Raw genomic sequence first — 16,952 nt, 5'->3', positions numbered from 1 at the left:
ATTACAGGGTCGCACCCAGCAGAACACAACTCCTTTGGCTTGTAAACACAGTGAGTTATTGTTACCACAAGGACCAGAGAGGGAAGCCCATTGCAGGGTTTACACAGCTCACACTGTGTGCAGGTCACTGCTTCCCTCCAGAGCAGCCCAGCAGCTGCCACTCAGCAAACCCAGACTGAGAATCAGGTAGTGGGTTGGGTTGGGAGGGATCTTAAAGCCCACCCAGTCCCACCCCCTGCCACAGATAGGGACACCTTCTACTACCCCAGGTTGCTCCAAGCCCATCCAACCTGTCCTTGGACACTTGCAGGGATGGGGCAGCCACAGCTTGTCTGGGCAACCTGTGCCAGGGCCTCACCACTCTCATGGTAAAGGTAGATAAATGAGGAAGGACAGAGAAATCAAAAAATACATCCATACCAAATAATCATCTGGACGAATCCCAAAGAGCTCTCGGAAGTACCGGAAAGCCACTGGGGCGTAGGTCTTGAACCTGAAGTCGGCGTAGTGGTGAGCCGGGGTGAGGTTACTGCCTTCGCTGCACAGAACACACACAGGGCCTCTGTTACCACTCACCAGACACCTACAGTCACACCAACACTACCTGGTGTATTTAAGGTGAACTGAGCCTTGCAAAAAGACATCTCCGGAACAACAACCACCTCACGTCTGTGGCAGGGCAACAGGAAAACAGGTTTTATGTTATCTGCCAAAATCTATTTCCAGAGAGTGAAGGAACAGCCACTTGCCAAGGAGAATATATTTACATAGAGAATATAGCTTTTCTGAGCTTTGTTTATTCTCAGTTAAAGAGCTCCCAGAAGGAGTTTCTTCCATCTCAAACATTGTATAATTTCATGAAAGAAATTCTAGATGGGCAGGTAGAAAGACGAGCACGTAGGAAGGGTAACAAACTCGAGCACCCAGTACTGCTTCCCTGTGCTTCCCTACAAGCCAGTGCACTGCAGAATCCAACACTTCCCACTGTTCTGTTTGTACGTCATGGTGCAGATTTAAAACATTCAGAGCATCCAACTCTGATCTAAAGACAGATGGAAGCTCTCTTGAAAAATCAGTGAGAAAAAGAAATAACTCATCTGTTTTTTCTTTTTCCCTTCTCCTTTACCTTGGGAAAAAAATGCTCTCTACCACATAGAAGTCCTGCATCAGGACATCTCTCTCTGGCTTGGAGCTCAGATTGCCCACAGTATATCCAATCCCCAGCTGGATGGCCCCCTTCAGAGTGGATGACGTGGTCTGGCAAAAGGAAAAGAGCAGTCAGTGAGCATTTCACAGGAGATTATGGCAATAACATCCCCTATATTTACAACACAGTCATGTCTGTGACTTCTGTGGGGTTGTCTTGGGCACTACACACTGCTAACCAAGTTCATCCAGCTGCTGAAGAGATGGATTAGGGCTCCAGGTTTGCCATTTGCATGATTCTGCTGTCCAGGGGTGCTGCGTAAAATCTCAATCAGATTGGTAACTATTGGGCCCCAACTTCTCTCAGCCTGTCACCCACACTTGGCTGCCCCCCCAGTCCCCAAACCCAAACCTTTTTGTAGGTGGTCTCCCCAGAAGCATCCACGCTTCGGTGGCCAATCTTCTTTCCTTGGCCAGGCTGTCCTGGCACTGACGGTCCCTGCAAGGAGAGCACGTGGGTGAGGATCAGGGCAGGGGCTGAGCTGGCCACCAAGCACACCCAGAGCAGCACAGGCACAGCCACAGCCACGCTCCCAACAGCTGTACTGCACACAGGGATCCCTCCACTGCTGGAAAAAACCCAGCAGAGTGCCAACAGGTGCAACTGGCACCTGCAAACTTCACACAAGGCTGTTTGAATTATCCTTCCACCCCTCAAGAGTTTGAATAGCAACACTCCACCTGACACCCCCACTGCTCCCTGGGCAGAGCCCTCAGTGAAGAGCTTGGAAAAGATCCAGCTGCCAACGTCCCCTGGTGCTTGACTGTGGTTTCCCATTGATTTACAACTGATGTATTAAATCAAACAGCCCGAGAGGTTTGTTCTTAAGAACCCCACGCCCTCGGGTGTCACACCAACACCTCACGCTTCACTGGAGAGATCAGAGGCAGCTGACAGGGACAGCCCAGCCCAGCCCTGCTCCCACAGAGATAATCCAGTCAGCAAGATCTCATCAGTTTGTAATTCCAAGGCCGAGTCCACATGGGATGAACCCCAGGAACGGCTCTTCCACAGGTTTTGCAAAGAGTTCACAGAAATGCTATAGGTTGCCAGCACTTCAGGGTGACAACAAACCTGCTCCTGTCCCCTTCTCCTCTCCTGCTTGAGTCTGCCAGGCCTTTCTTTGCCAACCCAGGAGGGAGCAGATCGTGGTGCTCCCTTTAACAACCCAATGTAACCATGTTTTGAGAAGTTCTGTGCAGCTCCTCTTGCAGCCCTGGGTGTAGGGACCCTCTACTCCATCACCAAGCAATGTTTCACCCACTCCCAGGCTCTCTGCCAGTCGATCCCAGTGGATCCCAGAGCCCAGTAGGCAGCTAGAACTGCTGGTGAGCCACCAGCACCATTTTGGGGTTTGCTACATTGCAGGACAGCTTTGGATCTACCTTTGAGCAGCACACAGAGAGATCCAAGGTCACTTCCCAAGAGACCCTGTTCTGTCCCTGTCCATTTCGAGTGCTACACAGGCCCAGCTCTGAACCGGTGGCTCCAGCAGACAATGGATAATTTTGCTCAGACTAAGAAGTTCTTTGTGCTTTAGCTTTTAATCAAGAGCCTGCAGCTATTTCTGGTCAAACTGCTTGTCCTTCTTGTACTAAGGGGCAGTCTGAGTTCTCCTTCAAAAATCCCATTTCCTACCCTGTCTTATTAGCACATTGCTCCTGAGCACTCCTTCTCCCAGCAGCTGGGATCAGCTTATCCTCTCCTTCCAGCCTCTACCCAGTGTGCTGGATTCTACTCCATAAAAGCTTCAGCTGTGCCATCCTGCCTCACCAATGGCTCATCATCATCCTCACGACGTGATGAACAGACACAGGCAGTGGGAAGGGACAGCAATCCTAGAACTGCAGTGGCAAAAGCCTCTTCCAGCCTCTTGCTCTGCCTGTGGCTGTTTCCAGGGCAAGGAAAAGTGGGGCTGTTGGTGCACTGAACCAAGCAACCAACTTCCACAGAAGTTGAGCTTCCTACAACACATATTTCTGGGGAGACAGAAAAGAATCAAGTGTCGCATTCCTGGCATTTTTTATGGGAAGATTTTGCTATTCTTGTGTACAAATGCTCATCATCCCAGGTGAGGACTGGGAAGGGGGATGTCAGAAAATTTGATCAAATGAAAATCATTTGAACATGATGCTCTAAACTGAGAGTGTGGGCTTCAGGGAACAGCTTTCAGGCACAGAGCCTCCTACCAGATTCCCTGCTGCCAACTGTGGGGAGTTTTGCTCCAGAAGGTAACAGTGACTCAGAACCTGTGACCTGGAATATCTCTGAGAGGAGATCAGCCCCTGGAGATGTTCCCCTGTTTTAGTGCTTAACAAATCACAGCCTCCCTGACTTGCTCCCAGGAGTGGGTGAGACCCAACACAGAGCCCCTGAGATGCCCCAACACACAGATTTTCCTGTTACCACCTCCAGGTCCTGGGTGCCCCTGAGCCACTGATGTACAGGCATCGTGGATCACACAGCTAAAACTGGCCACGTGATGGGCACAACCCCTCCACCCCCCACTCTGTGCCTGTGGTGATGCCAACACAGGGACCCTGGAGACCTGCCACTAATTTTATTTCTCCCAAATAACAGATATCAAATTTCCAGCCATCTCATATGTATTACAAAATCTAGTTTTGCTAACAAACAAACCAACAAACAAACAAACCAAACCAAAAAAGGCAGGCAGAAGTGTTTTCTAGAGCTCTGTGTTCTCATTTCTCCACACAGGACTGTCAAGCCCAGCTTTACAAAGCTCACCTCAGTTACGGCTGTCTTCTTTGGGGCCAGACCTGCAGAGAGAAGGGAAGAGGATCAGGAAAAGTAGGGATGTCAGGAAAAAAAACCCCAACAACCCAACCACCAAAGCTACAAGAAAACGGCCCAATGTCTTTTCAAGCCTTTAGAGCATCTGGCTTTGCTTGGTTTTCAGCTTCACTAGAGCAAGAATCTGAAGGTACAGGAGTCACCTAAACAATTTCACATTCAGAAGCACAAAAATGCACATTTTTTCCTAGCAAAAGCATTTCCTAGAGGATTCAGCAGAGAGTTCTCACAAAGCCCTGCTGCCCCATTAAGCAAAGGGTCCACACTGTGCTGGAGAGTCAGTCTGCACGAGCCCAGAGACACTCCTGAAGCTGCTTTCCAGCCACTCAGTAGGCACTTGACAAACTATATTGATAATTGAATCTATTTATAGAATCCAGTGTCCAAATATATCACACAAATGAACGCATCATTTATCTTTACTGCTGCCTTGGGAGAAGCCACTGCTGCTGCATTACAGCCAATGGTGAAAATTAGGGTTTTGCCTCAAGCTCTCAGATATGTAATCAGAGCTGGAAACACAGGCCCAAACCCTCTGACACGAGGACATCTCCCTTTTTTAAGAAGTGGTTTAATTTCACAAGAGAGCATTGAGTGGAGTTTTGAGCCTTCTACTCAAAAGGGGTATCTACACTCGGACTGGAGGGAGGTCCTTCTCCAGGGGGAGTGGATGTCCTCCAGCCCTCCTGGCTGGAGAGCAGGAAAAGCCCCAGAGGATCCAGACAAATTTCTGCTGCTTCAGCATTCCCTCCATTTTGACAATGGTTTGCCTGGGGTACCTGCTCAGCCCCCTCAAAGACAAACAGCGATGCTGCTTCAGGGCTTGTTTCAGAAGGTGCCTGTGCAAGAAGTTGGGCATAACTTCAGTACCTGAAGGGGCTCCAAGAGAGCTGGAGAGGGCCTGCAGTGACAGGACAAGGGGGGATGGCTTCCCACTGCCAGAGGGCAGTGTTAGATGGGACACTGGGAAGGAATTCTTCCCTGGGAGGGTGGGGAGGCCCTGGCACAGGTTGCTCAGAGCAGCTGTGGCTGCTCCATCCCTGGAAGTGTCCAAGATCAGGTTGGACGGGGCTTGGAGCCACCTGGGCTAGTGGAAGGTGTCCCTGCCCATGGCAGGGACTGGGACTGGATGGGCTTTAAGGTCCCTTCCAACCCAAACTATTCTGGGATTCGATGATAATGGGAGCACGATGTTCTGCAGATGACAACACCACCAGGGAAGGGTGTGACTCAGTTACATTTTGGGAAATATTTCAGACGCTGGGAAGCGAATAAACAACAAACCCAATAATGCTGTTCTGTTTTAAACTGTGCTCCCAGTGCCCAAGTTCTGCAGCAGGAACAGAATCACAGGACTGCAGCGAAGCTCTGCAATCCCACTCCCTGTGCTGCACAATCCCAGCTCAGGCAGCAGTGAGTGGAGGGGATCCCGAGGGGACAGAGCAGCTCCCCCCTGTCACCCACCTGGGCCAGGTCCCCCTCAGCCAACGGGGTGTCACTGACACGGGTGGGTGACACACCACGAGTGATGTGAACCTGTCACTCCTCCAGCTCTCCAGGACCACGCCAGCACGTGGCTCAGGACCACTGTGAGCTCCAACTGTGATGAAAAATTAGTTCTTTGGCCTAAGCCAACACAATTCTGTGATTTTTGAACAAAACGCCCCGTGGTGGCCTGGAGAGCAGGAAATAAGGCACTAAGTGAGCGTTTAGCTAATGAACTTCCAGGACACGAGCTGGAGCAGCAGCTCCAGACCACTGGGGAATCCAAAAGGGGAAATGCTGCTCCAGATTGAACACTGGAAATCGCTGGGAACACACTGTGGCCAAGAGCCCCAGGCCAGGAGAATGTGCTCTCCTGCCACGGCTGCCACTGCTCTCCCACCGCACTAATCTCGTTTCTGCACTTTGTCACAATTCCAGAGCAGGAGATTATCTTTAATTTTGTGATAATTACCACAAGCTGCTTTCATTCCCAGCTTTTAAGTGTCTGCTGCTGTACACGTACCAAATGTGGAATCAACACCAACCGTCCGCATGAAGGAAAGGTACCGGAGGTGAAGAACCACAGATCTCCAGGAGAAATGATGCCTGAGGTGGGCAAGAGCACCCCCAGCAAAACCTCCCCCAGCCCACACCAAAAATAAAATGATCAGCTCTATAAAATCAACTTATCTAGGCAGAAAATGTAAAAATCTTCCACTGGCTCCTCCGTGCGTGGCACAGGGCCGTGCTCGGCTCAAACGAGCTGACAGATGGCCTGGCAGAACCTGATTTAACTCCAGCTCCGGGGGTTTCAGAGCCACGAGACAGGGCTGGGGTTTGCGGGAGCTGCTGCGGGAAGTTTTGACACTTAACGAGATAATTGAAATGATTCTTATCCGATTTGGTTCGGCTTAGCCGGGGTGTGCTCAGAAATGTGATGGATGAGAAGCTCCGGAGGGGAAACCCCGGGATGAACCCCCAACTTTCTGCCCTGTCTGCAGCCCCTGCCTGGGCTCTGCCGGGCGCTTCGAGCACGCTTGACCTGCTGCCTTCAGTTCTGTTCTCATCTGTGCACGGCTTTGAGTGACCCCGTCCCAACCCTCGAGCTCCTACAGAGCCTCTGAAAGGAATGCTTCAGTTTTGGATTCAGCAATTCCCATCTCGGATTTAACTTCTGTTTTTTTCCATATTTCTCTATTCACAGGCCATCCCCACCACGGCACTGACACCCTGCAGGACAGGCAGGAAAACCTCTGCACCTTGTCTGACACAGGAAAGGGCTCTCGAGTTTCAGCTCTACCAGCCAGAGGAGCAAAACCCCCACAGGATGAGGGTAGTGAGGCCCTGGCACAGGTTGCCCAGAGCAGCTGTGGCTGTCCCATCCCTGGAAGTGTCCAAGGCCAGGCTGGACAGGGCTTGGAGCAACCTGGGCTAGTGGAAGGTGTCCCTTCCACTTCCTTCAAAACCAGCTAAGGCAGGTTGACTTGCCAAAGCCCTTTGTTATCAAAAGAGTCATAAGAGGTTTCTGTCTACTGGAACGGAATTTCTTAAGACAGTTTACAAAAATCCAGGATAAGCCTCGTTTAAGTTCACAGAATCCTGGAATATCCTGAGTTGGAAGGGACCCACAAGGATCACAGCATCCAACTCCTGGCCCTGCCCAGGACACCCCAACAATCCCACCCTGTCCCTCAGAGCGTTGTCCAAACGCTCCTGGAGCTCTGGCAGCCTTGGGGCCGTGCCCACTGCCCTGGGGAGCCTGGGCAGTGCCCATAAGATCTAATAAAGCAGTTTTCTTTATAAGACAGGTGTATACACACACATTTATAAATTTAACTATTTGATACTTTATGATGGCCTAGAGAAGTCAAAACAAATCTGAATAACCAGTAGGTTTATCTGGGGTCCTTTCTAAGATCAGAACTGCTGCAGCATCTTTAATAAAAGCTTCACTTTATTAAAGTGTTTATGAGGATATACAACGTGACTGTAACTAAAAATATGTGAGAATATAAATGCCACATAAGCTCCTCAGCAGGAGGCTGCACCAGCAGGAGTCCCCCAGAAATCCAGCACACCAGAGACCTGCAGTTTGCCACTTGCTCTCAGCCTGGGTTAGTGGAAGGTGTCCCTGCCCACGGCAGGGGATGGAACTGGATGAGTTTTAAGGTCCCTTCCAACCCAAAACATTCTGGGGTTCCATGAAATCCTGACATGTCACAAGCTCCCCGAAGGAGATCTGTATCTCATTTTAGACTTTCTCCATTGAGAACAAGACAATGTGACACACCTGAGCAACCCACCTGGACGACAAGGAGAGGTGGAGGCTGTGACCAGGACACTGCAATTCACTGTTCCATCAGAGCCCTCAAACACAGACCTGCCCAGGTAATGCCTTACGGGCAAAATCAAAACCAAGACTGCCAAGACAGGAGCTGTGGAAGTTAAAGGCTCCACACGTGAGTTGCAGTTGAAATAGAGAGAGAAAGGCTGGAAATGAAATGCATCCATCAAAAGAGGCAGCTGATACTGCCTGTAAGGGATTGCTAATAGAGACAAATTAAAACCAAGGGGGAGTGGGGGAAGGCAATTCAGCAAATCATAGAATGGGTTGGGTTAAAGCTCACCTTCCACTAGCCCAGGTTGCTCTAAGCCCTGTCCAACCTGGCCTTGGACACTTCCAGGGATCCAGGGGCAGCCACAGCTGCTCTGGGCAACCTGTGTCAGGGCCTCTCCACTCTCACAGGGAACAATTCCTTCCCAATCTCCCATCTAACCCTGCCCTCTGGCAGTGGGAAGCCATTCCCCCTTGTCCTATCACTTACATACCCTTGTCCAAAGTCCCTCTCCAGCTCCCTTGTGAGCCAGAAACACTAGAGTTGGGAAGCAGCCCTGGAGCCAGCACAGCAGCCAGTCCAGCTCCCTGAGGGGCTGGCACGAACATCAGGCTGTGTCCAAAGGGAGAGGCAAAAGCAACTCTGAATTTCTTCTCATACCCAACACGTGTGGCTCCAGCTCCCAGCACACAGAGCAGGCAGCACAGGGCAGTCCTGGAAGGAGAGGAGACACCACAGGAAGCAGGAGCTGGACTCTCAGCAACCCCCTGGAGAAGGCAGCTGAGAACAACCTGCCCTTCCCAGGCAGACAGGATCACCTCCTGCTGATCATTTAACACAGTTTCTTCCCATAAACCAACGCAATTTGATTCAGATGAGAAACGTCAAGGAAGGCACAACACTAAATAAAAATGTGGCATCTCTTGGCAGAAAGAGCTGCAGCTGCTCTGCACCCTGGGCATGGATCACTGCTCCTGCCATCCAGAGAGCTTGGAGAAATAATACAGAAAGAAAGCAATCTGAGATAAATTCTTTTTGTTATATAGAACCTACATATAGCTTTGCCACCTAAATGTGTCCATTTTTCCCTGGAGCACTGGCTGACTGATTTTTGGGATCATCCACATCAAACTGGTGCTGGTTGAACCCAGCCCAGTCTCTCTATAGCCTGGTTCATCCTGTCCATCCCCGTGCTCAGGCAAGGCTGCTTCCATCCCTGTGGGCAAGGGAGGAGAGACCCAGCTCTGATGCATCTGCAGCGCAGGTAGCTCCACATTCCTCAGGACACTTTAGCCACCATCAAAAGTCCAGCAGCTATTTGCAGACAGAAATGCTGGCAGCACCGGGAAGCATCCAAACTGGGCTACCAGGAGCAGCCAGAGGTGAGTAATCCCATTTAATCCCACCTTGGCTGCCCTGCTCTCCTCCCTGCCCACACTGGCTCTGTGCCTTGTTCCAAGCACGCAGGAGCCACCTTCGCTCTGGGGAGGGAAGATGACATTGGCATGACCAGGATCTGCTGCCCCAGCTCCATGTGCTGCACTCTTCCCATGGCCTTTGTCTTTGTTTATCTGAGCAGAAACTTTGGTGACAGGGACGGCAAGGCTTGTTCAAATAAATGGCTCCTACAAATGGCTTATACAAATTAAGGGAAGGAGTTCAACATGCCAGCTGGGTAGGCCAGGGCTCCGGGGCACTGCTGTGGTACCTGCTGACAGCAGTGCCACCACTGATCCCTCCTTTCCACCCTGGGCAAGGACAAGCTCTTCCATTAACTGGAGATAGGCAGGCAGGTGGGAGCCCCAGTCCCACCCCAGCCACTCCCTCAGGTTTCTGACCCCCCAGTCCTGCCCCAGCCATCCCCTCAGGTTTCTGACCCCCCAGTCCTGCCCCAGCCATCCCCTCAGGTTTCTGACCCCCCAGTCCTGCCCCAGCCATCCCCTCAGGTTTCTGACCCCAAGACTCCCCTGGCAGGACTCCCCAGCCACTGATCCTGTATTCTACAGCCCAACTCGCCAAGCAAAGCAAACTTCCAGCTTATGGAGCATCAGCACTGCCAGGGACTGCCACAAAGGGATGATGCTGCAGTAAAGGCACCTACCAGCCTCGTTTATTTTTGGGTTTACGCAGAAACTCTTTCTGCCTCAGAAATAAATCCATTTATCCCAGCTCAGGGCAGAAGATGAAGATGCTGCTGGGGGGTTAACACATCCCTTCCTCACCCTCAGCTGCTGGTGTCACTGTATCCGGGGTGCAGCATCCCGGGTCCAGCCCTCCTCGGGGAGCTGAGCCAGGACATCACCATGCTGGAGCGTTTCCTTGACAACTCCCGGGAAAAGCGCTTACTGCGCCCGAGTCCAATTACGGCGAGGAACGAGCAGGACAAGAGCAGGGAAATGAAATTTAAAAAGAACTGATTTGTTTTCTTGTTTCAGATCAGCTGCCTGTAGGAAAAAGGGACAATTTCGGAGTGCTGAGCCCCCAAAGCGTGTGACACAGTGACAAAAAGCTAAACAAAAATCCCATCAGGAGCAGCACACAATAGCTGCCACCCGGCAGCGGAACAGGCTGCAGCCGCTCGGCTCCGTAATTATGCAATCCAGTGGGATGTTCGGGCAAACATCTGTTCCATGGGAAAGGTGCAGCCTTATCTGAACACAGTGTTCCTGCTCCCTTCCACGCTCCAGTCACAGGAGGATTGGGGAGTGGAACAACACACGCTCCCCGGCACGTCCCCTGTGGGCAGCGGGGGCAGGAAGGCGAGAGGCTCCCAAGGTCACGCACCCGGCAGTGGCTCTACTCAGCCTCTGGCTTCTCTCCTTATTACAACCTGCAAGTCCAAATCTGCCTACCAGTACTCACAACAAAGCCTGGTCGGGATTAGAGACAGCAAACATGGCAGCAGGAAGCGTCACCTCTGCAGGACAGAGCCAGCTCTGCCCCTGTGACCACATAGAGGTGCCACTAAAACCACGACGCCAATTTAGAGCGAGGCCGTCAAAGGCTGAAGGACTTTGAAGCTACATTCCTCACAATCATCCACAACAGCCAGAGCAACATCCAGCTGCTCCTTACCTTGGCTCAGGGGTAGGATAAGCTTTACATTCCCTACTAGCAGGTTCCAACCCACTGATTCCACTCACTGGAGCATCTCCTGGCTGCCCAGAGCTGAGGTTCAGCAGCAAGAGGACACAGAACTCCTGTTGCCTTTCTAGTCATGTTGCAAAAACACTGGGGACCTGAACATAGCACATAACCCCCAGGCAGCCCCTGGGACTCTTTCTGCGTGTCCAGATGGAGTTTCCAGCTGCCACAATGTCCCAGAGAGTTGCTTCCCAACCCCAGGTCACAGAAGCACAAGACAGCGAAGGAACTAATTTCCCTCCTTTGTTTTCCAAGCATCCCTATCTCCCTGCCTGGAGGCTCCTGCTGAGAAGCAGGATCCAAGACCTGTAACGTGTCCTATCTCTGTGCAGGGAAGGATGCCCACCTCCATCCTCCATTATGCTGCTCTCCCAGTGCCACTAATAAAGAGGGAGAAGCTCGACCTGACTAATCCGAGGTTACACTCTGCCTGCCAGAGTCAGAACAGTTCTTCTGCCCCCAGTACCCAGAGTTTGCAGCATGGTACAGCTCAGGACTTTGGATGCTTGGGGCTTAAGGTCAGCCCTCAGCATCTCCTGACCAGGCAGGGATTAGAGCTGCTGGAGGCTCTTCACCAGCCGACCTTGGCAAGCTCCCTCAGGAAGTCCCTGGCTCTGTGAGGCCACCTGGAAGGCAGGAGCCAGGCACAGGACAGGGAATTGCTGGCTGGAAAAAGGATACATTCACTGTAGTCAACCCCAAAATTACTTACACTGATAAAGAGCACAGGATATTGTTACTGAGAGGGCAAACTCCCTTTAACTAGTGCAGGAGGATGTCTTGGCACATCAGCTTGGCTCCCTTTCCAATATTCTTTCTCTGGGTATCCTGGAAAGGATCTCAGCCTGTCTGAGGAGAGCACTGGCAAGGCAGAATCATTGCAGCTGCTTGCAGGAGCAGCACAGCAGCTTCAAAGAGCGTTGGATTGCAGGCTGGATGAGAGAGTGACAAACCATCCCCACAATTTTATCTCTCACAGAGGTTTCTGCACCTCTGATCCAAGAGGGATGGGCCAGATTACTCATCACTTCCACCATCTAAAAGTGTTTTCCTATAGATCCTACCTCAAAGAGAGCTGACCCCTTGCTCATTCACCAGCAGGAATAATCCTAATCTATTTTAGTCTGAGAATAGAAGAACACAACTCAAGAAAGATATCCACCTCCACAAATTTTCCGTTTTCTGACCTTCTAAAAAACATGTTGAACTCGTTACTACAGTCACAGCAGGTAAGGAAATCTATCTGAGGTTTCCCAGTAACCACCTACTACCACAACACTAGGACACAGAGAAGTCACCACAGTCAACACATCTTTAAACCCGTGGGATCCCAGCATCCCAACCAACAGCAATCTCCAAAGGGAAAACAGCTGCTCTGTCTGCAGGCCACCCTTCACACGTCATCCTGAAGATGCACCTGGATTTTTAACGAGTGGGGTATTTCCTGATTTACCCCGTAGCCAAAGCTGCTCGGCTAAATCCTCTAAAACTTAATTCCACTCTGGCTAATGTCACCTGACAGAGATTTTCTGAGGGTGCTCAAGCACTGGAGACTTGAAAGGGGATTTCAGTGCAGGGTTATGCACAACATGCGTCACTGGAGATAAAGTCCTTGCACTCAGCCTGATGTGAGCAGCCAAGTCCTTCACCAAACACCTCCCGGTTGCCACAGGTGCTGCTGACAACATTGCAGGAGAGATCTGCATCCCAATGCTGAGGACAAGGCCTGGGTGGGAGAGGAGAGGGGGACATCTGTAACTTCTACCTGTTTCAAAAACAGACATCCAGGCAAAAGCAGCAGGTTGAATTTCCAGGCCTGTTTCTAGAGAGTGGGTTTGTGATACAGCCCTCAAAGGGCACATGCTCTACACAACTCAGGGTTTTCAAGTTGACCAGGTACCACTGAAAATTAAGAAAATGTGCTCAGAATGGCAGAGGAGTGACACATCTTTGTTTGAGAGATCTTGGTGATCTTGGAGGTCTTTTTCAACCTTAATGGTCCCATGATTCTATGATCTACTTCTAAATAAACCCGAGTTTTTGGGGATGTAACATGGAGAAACCCAAGCTCTCCAGGCTGCAGGACTGGCTCATCTGAGCTCAACTGGCACCAAGTGATCAGAGATTTCTTGGCCTCATTCAAAACTCACTATCCCAACTCTGCTGATTCCCATCGGCGCGTCCCCTACCTGCCCCCCCCCACTGCCTGAGCCCTTCCTGCACAGCCCACCCAGACCCTGCACACAACAAGGGAGCAGCTCTTCAGAAGCAAACTCTGCTTGGTCCATCCCAGCTACTGCAAATCCTTCCCAGATGGATCCTGGGCTGTGTCAACCAGCAGGTTGAGGGGGTGGATTCTGCCCCTCTGCCCTGCTCAGGTGAGACCCCCCCTGCAGAGCTGCCTCCAGCTCTGGGGCACCAACAGCAGGAGGACCTGGAGCTGCTGGAGAGAGTCCAGAGGAGGCCACGGAGATGCTCCAAGGGCTGGAGCCCCTCTGCTCTGGAGCCAGGCTGGGAGAGCTGGGGGGGTTCCCCTGGAGGAGAGAAGGCTCCAGGGAGACCTGAGAGCCCCTTCCAGGGCCTAAAGGGGCTCCAGGAGAGCTGGAGAGGGACTGGGGACAAAGGATGGAGGGACAGGACAAGGGGAATGGCTTCCCACTGCCAGAGGGCAGGGATAGATGGGATATTGGGAAGGAATTCTTCCCTGTGAGGGTGGTGAGGCCCTGGCACAGGTTGCCCAGAGCAGCTGTGGCTGCCCCTGGATCCCTGGAAGTGTCCAAGACCAGGCTGGACAGGGCTTGGAGCAACCTGGGCTGGTGGAAGGTGTCCCTGCCCATGGCAGGGGTGTGGGATGAGAGGAGCTTTAAGGTCCCTTCCAACCCAAACCATTCTTAGATTCGAGGACCCGACCCCTCCCTGGACAGGCCAACACCTCCCTTCTCCCCCAGACTGAGGGGGCTGGTACCCAGGAGGGGTCCTGAGCCTCCAGTCCTCTCCTCCACTGGGGCTCTGTGAACAAATGTCCCCCAAAGCCACAGACATGTCCCTGTGCTGTGAAACTGAGGAAGGATCTCCAGGGCAAAAGCTACTGACACAAGGTGTGGGGGGTGGAGGTTAAGAATAAATTCACATTATTGCTTCACCAATGAGTTCTTTTCTCACTGGCCTTGTTACAGCCTCTTCTGCTCTCTGTGACTCAAGTGTTTTTGGTCAGGTGCTCCTGCTCTGCTCTAACGAAGGCACCTGAACAGATGGAACAAAACAAGCCACAGTAGAACAAGCTCAAAAGGTGGAGTGTGCTGCCAAAAATCGTAACTCAACGTTTCTCCCCTCCCTGGGATCCTGGCTGTAGCATGGCAGCTAGTGACTCAGCTAGCAGTTGAAAATAAGGTATCTAAAAAAATAATTTAAAAATTTTGAAAAACACTTCTAGAGCTCTTAGTAGGAAATTCAAACAGGTGAGACACACAGAGAGGGCAGGAAGAGGTAACCTGGTGCCCATGCTGGGCTACAAGGATGTCTCAGTTGCATTCCACCAAGGATCAAGGACAGCCTCCTCCAGTGCAGGCAGCCACGAGCTGAAGGACAGGCTGGTTCTGGCACAGACCTGCAGCCTGCTCAAAGCTGGGGCAGGACAGCCACTTCTCCAGCCCAGCTTGGAGGACCTGCACTTGGAGGCTGAGCCAGGCATTTATTACTTGTACTTAATCAAGTGCAGCAATGCCCATTTATTTACTCACTTGGGAAGCAGATCTCCAGATTCTGCACAGGTTCGTGCCCAAAGGAAGATGTGAAAGAACAAAGAGCAAAATCCAAAAGAGCACTCAGGCTCCAAAGGTGCTGAGCAGGCAGAACTGAGGCTCTTAAGGAACCAGTTCTCCCCAACCCCTCTTAGCCCCCCTGGTGCTGAGGACCTGCAGATTTCTGGCACTGTTTTCCCTGAGGCTCAGCACACACACGTACCCAGTGCAGCCACAAACCCCTCTGGGAGCAGTGCCAGTTTGGGATCCAGCAGAGCAGAGCCCACGGTCACGGTGTTGTGCTCACTCTTGGTGTCCTGCACTCACTTGGGATAGATGAGTGGTCAAGGCCTCTGTGATGTGATGTTGTGGTTTCTGGGATGTGTCTGACAGCAGACTCTCATCAGGTGAAAGACAACAAGTTACCACGGAGCTGAACCTCAGCCAGCTGGGTCAGCCCTCCTCCCAGCTTTCCAGAGCCCCCAGCTCTTGGGCCGTGGGTCTCAGAGCAGCCCTGCTCCAGTGAGAGAGCAGAGGAGGAAAAGCACTCCTTAAACACAGGGAACTACAACTGCAACCACAAGTGACCATCTCAGGAGGAGCCCAGTCTGGCTGCCCACAGAGCTCACACACGTGCATTGACATCACTCCATAAGCTCCAGATGCAACCAGGAGCAACTTCTGGTCTCCCAGGTCCTAAAACAGAGCCCTGAACCATGAACAACTTGAGTCCTTCTCAGGGCTTTACTCAGCACCTGCCCAACTGGGGATGCCCTTAAGAATCATGGAATCATTAAGGTTGGAAAAGACCACCAAGATCACTAAGTCCAACCTTTACCAAAGCCCCCCATGCCTGCTAAACCACATGGCAAAGTGCCACATCTGCTTGTTTTTTGAACACTTGCAGGAGTGGTGACTCCACCACTGCCATGGGCAGCCTGTGCCAATGCCTGACCATTCTTTCCATGAAGAAATTTTCCCCAATATACAACCTGAAAATCCCTTGGCACAACTTGAGGCCTTTTCCCCTTGTCCTGTCCCTTGTTCCCTGGGAGCAGAGCCTGACCCAACCTCCCATTCCCCCCTCCTGTCAGGGAGTTGTAGAGCCAGAAGGTCCCCCCTGAGCCTCCTTTTCTCCAGGCTGAGCCCCCCCAGCTCCCTCAGCTGCTCCTGGTGCTCCAGACCCTTCCCCACCTCTGTTCCCTTCCCTGGACACGCCTTAAACTCTAAATGTTTCCTGTTGTGAGGGGCCTGGAACTGACCCCAGGATTTGAGATGGAGCCTCAGCAGTGCCCAGTACAGGGGGACAGTCACTGCCCTGGCCCTGCTGGACACATAATTCAAGCCAGCAGCACAGAGTGAACTTCAGTTCAGCATTTCTGAACCCAGAATCTCATGGGTTCTTTAATACTGTTTGCTAAGACTTCAATAAAACAAGAAATGAATTTGTTCCCCTGAATCAGAACACTACAAGGCTGGATCAGCCAAACATGCTGCCACTGACCTGCAAAGGAGGGGGGGAACTACACAATCTGCTCCTGTGTCGGGAGAGAAACAGAAGCCACAGCCAGGCACAGACACATCAAATGTTCACTGGGAGAAGTGTCTCCAGGAGAACACCCAGACTCGGGCTCGGGTTCTCCTTCCAACTGCCAGCTTTCTGATTTATGGTGGTGGGGGGGTTGTGGGGTGGAAAAAAGAGACAGAAGGGAGTGGTGACACTGCCCAACACCGACGTAACTGCTCCCAACAGGGAGTAAAGGATACCCCGGGCTGACATGGGCAGTCCCATGGCTTAAACTCAACATTTCCTGGCTCCCCACCCAGTAATCTCCTTCCAGACCAGATGGCTCAAGCCTATAGCTCTGTCCCCACCGAGCAGTGGGGCTGCCCCAGCCTCAGCAGGGAGCCCAGGGAGGTCTGAACAGGGGGTTGTTTTCACAAAGCACAGCAGAAGGAGGTTGGGAGGCTCAGAGCAGCTGGTGCAGGGGCTGTCCATGGGAAGAGGAGAAGGCAGGTGTGATGAAGCAGAACCACCCTGCAGGTACTGCAGACCCTTTTAAGGATGGGCCTCACCAAGCTTTGCAGTTTTGGATGGGGCTTCTTGGCTTCCTCTTCACCAAAATGGGTGCACTGGTTTTGCCAGAACTTAAAGGGGAGTCATAAGGCAAAGGTTTGGAGACCATTATCTTGGCAAGTCAAAAGCAGGAGCTCTAACAGAGAACA

At 51.8% G+C, this 16,952-nt stretch overlaps 1 protein-coding gene across 13 annotated transcripts in view; it reads right to left on the bottom strand.

The window, feature by feature from the left end:
* PIP5K1C (phosphatidylinositol-4-phosphate 5-kinase type 1 gamma) overlaps positions 1-16,952 on the bottom strand; it is a 48,806-nt gene that overhangs the window by 19,817 nt on the left and 12,037 nt on the right. For 12 of the 13 annotated variants that reach the window (XR_004361034.1, XR_004361035.1, XR_004361036.1 and 9 more), the window contains exons 2-5: positions 3,956-3,987; positions 1,559-1,645; positions 1,127-1,257; positions 421-538 (exon numbers count right to left, since the gene is read on the bottom strand). Coding sequence is in view for 9 of the 13 variants with exons in the window: in XM_032712305.1 (XP_032568196.1) it covers positions 421-538; positions 1,127-1,257; positions 1,559-1,645; positions 3,956-3,987 (368 nt within the window). In the remaining 4 variants the exon portion in view is untranslated. Of the gene's footprint in view, positions 1-420; positions 539-1,126; positions 1,258-1,385; positions 1,462-1,558; positions 1,646-3,955; positions 3,988-16,952 lie in introns of all 13 variants that reach the window. The other variant, XM_032712307.1, reaches the window with a different exon arrangement.

This window comes from Chiroxiphia lanceolata, chromosome 27 (genome assembly GCF_009829145.1).
Source record: "Chiroxiphia lanceolata isolate bChiLan1 chromosome 27, bChiLan1.pri, whole genome shotgun sequence".
In the NCBI taxonomy this organism is placed as follows: domain Eukaryota; kingdom Metazoa; phylum Chordata; class Aves; order Passeriformes; family Pipridae; genus Chiroxiphia; species Chiroxiphia lanceolata.
This window is presented reverse-complemented; position numbering and strand designations above follow the sequence as displayed.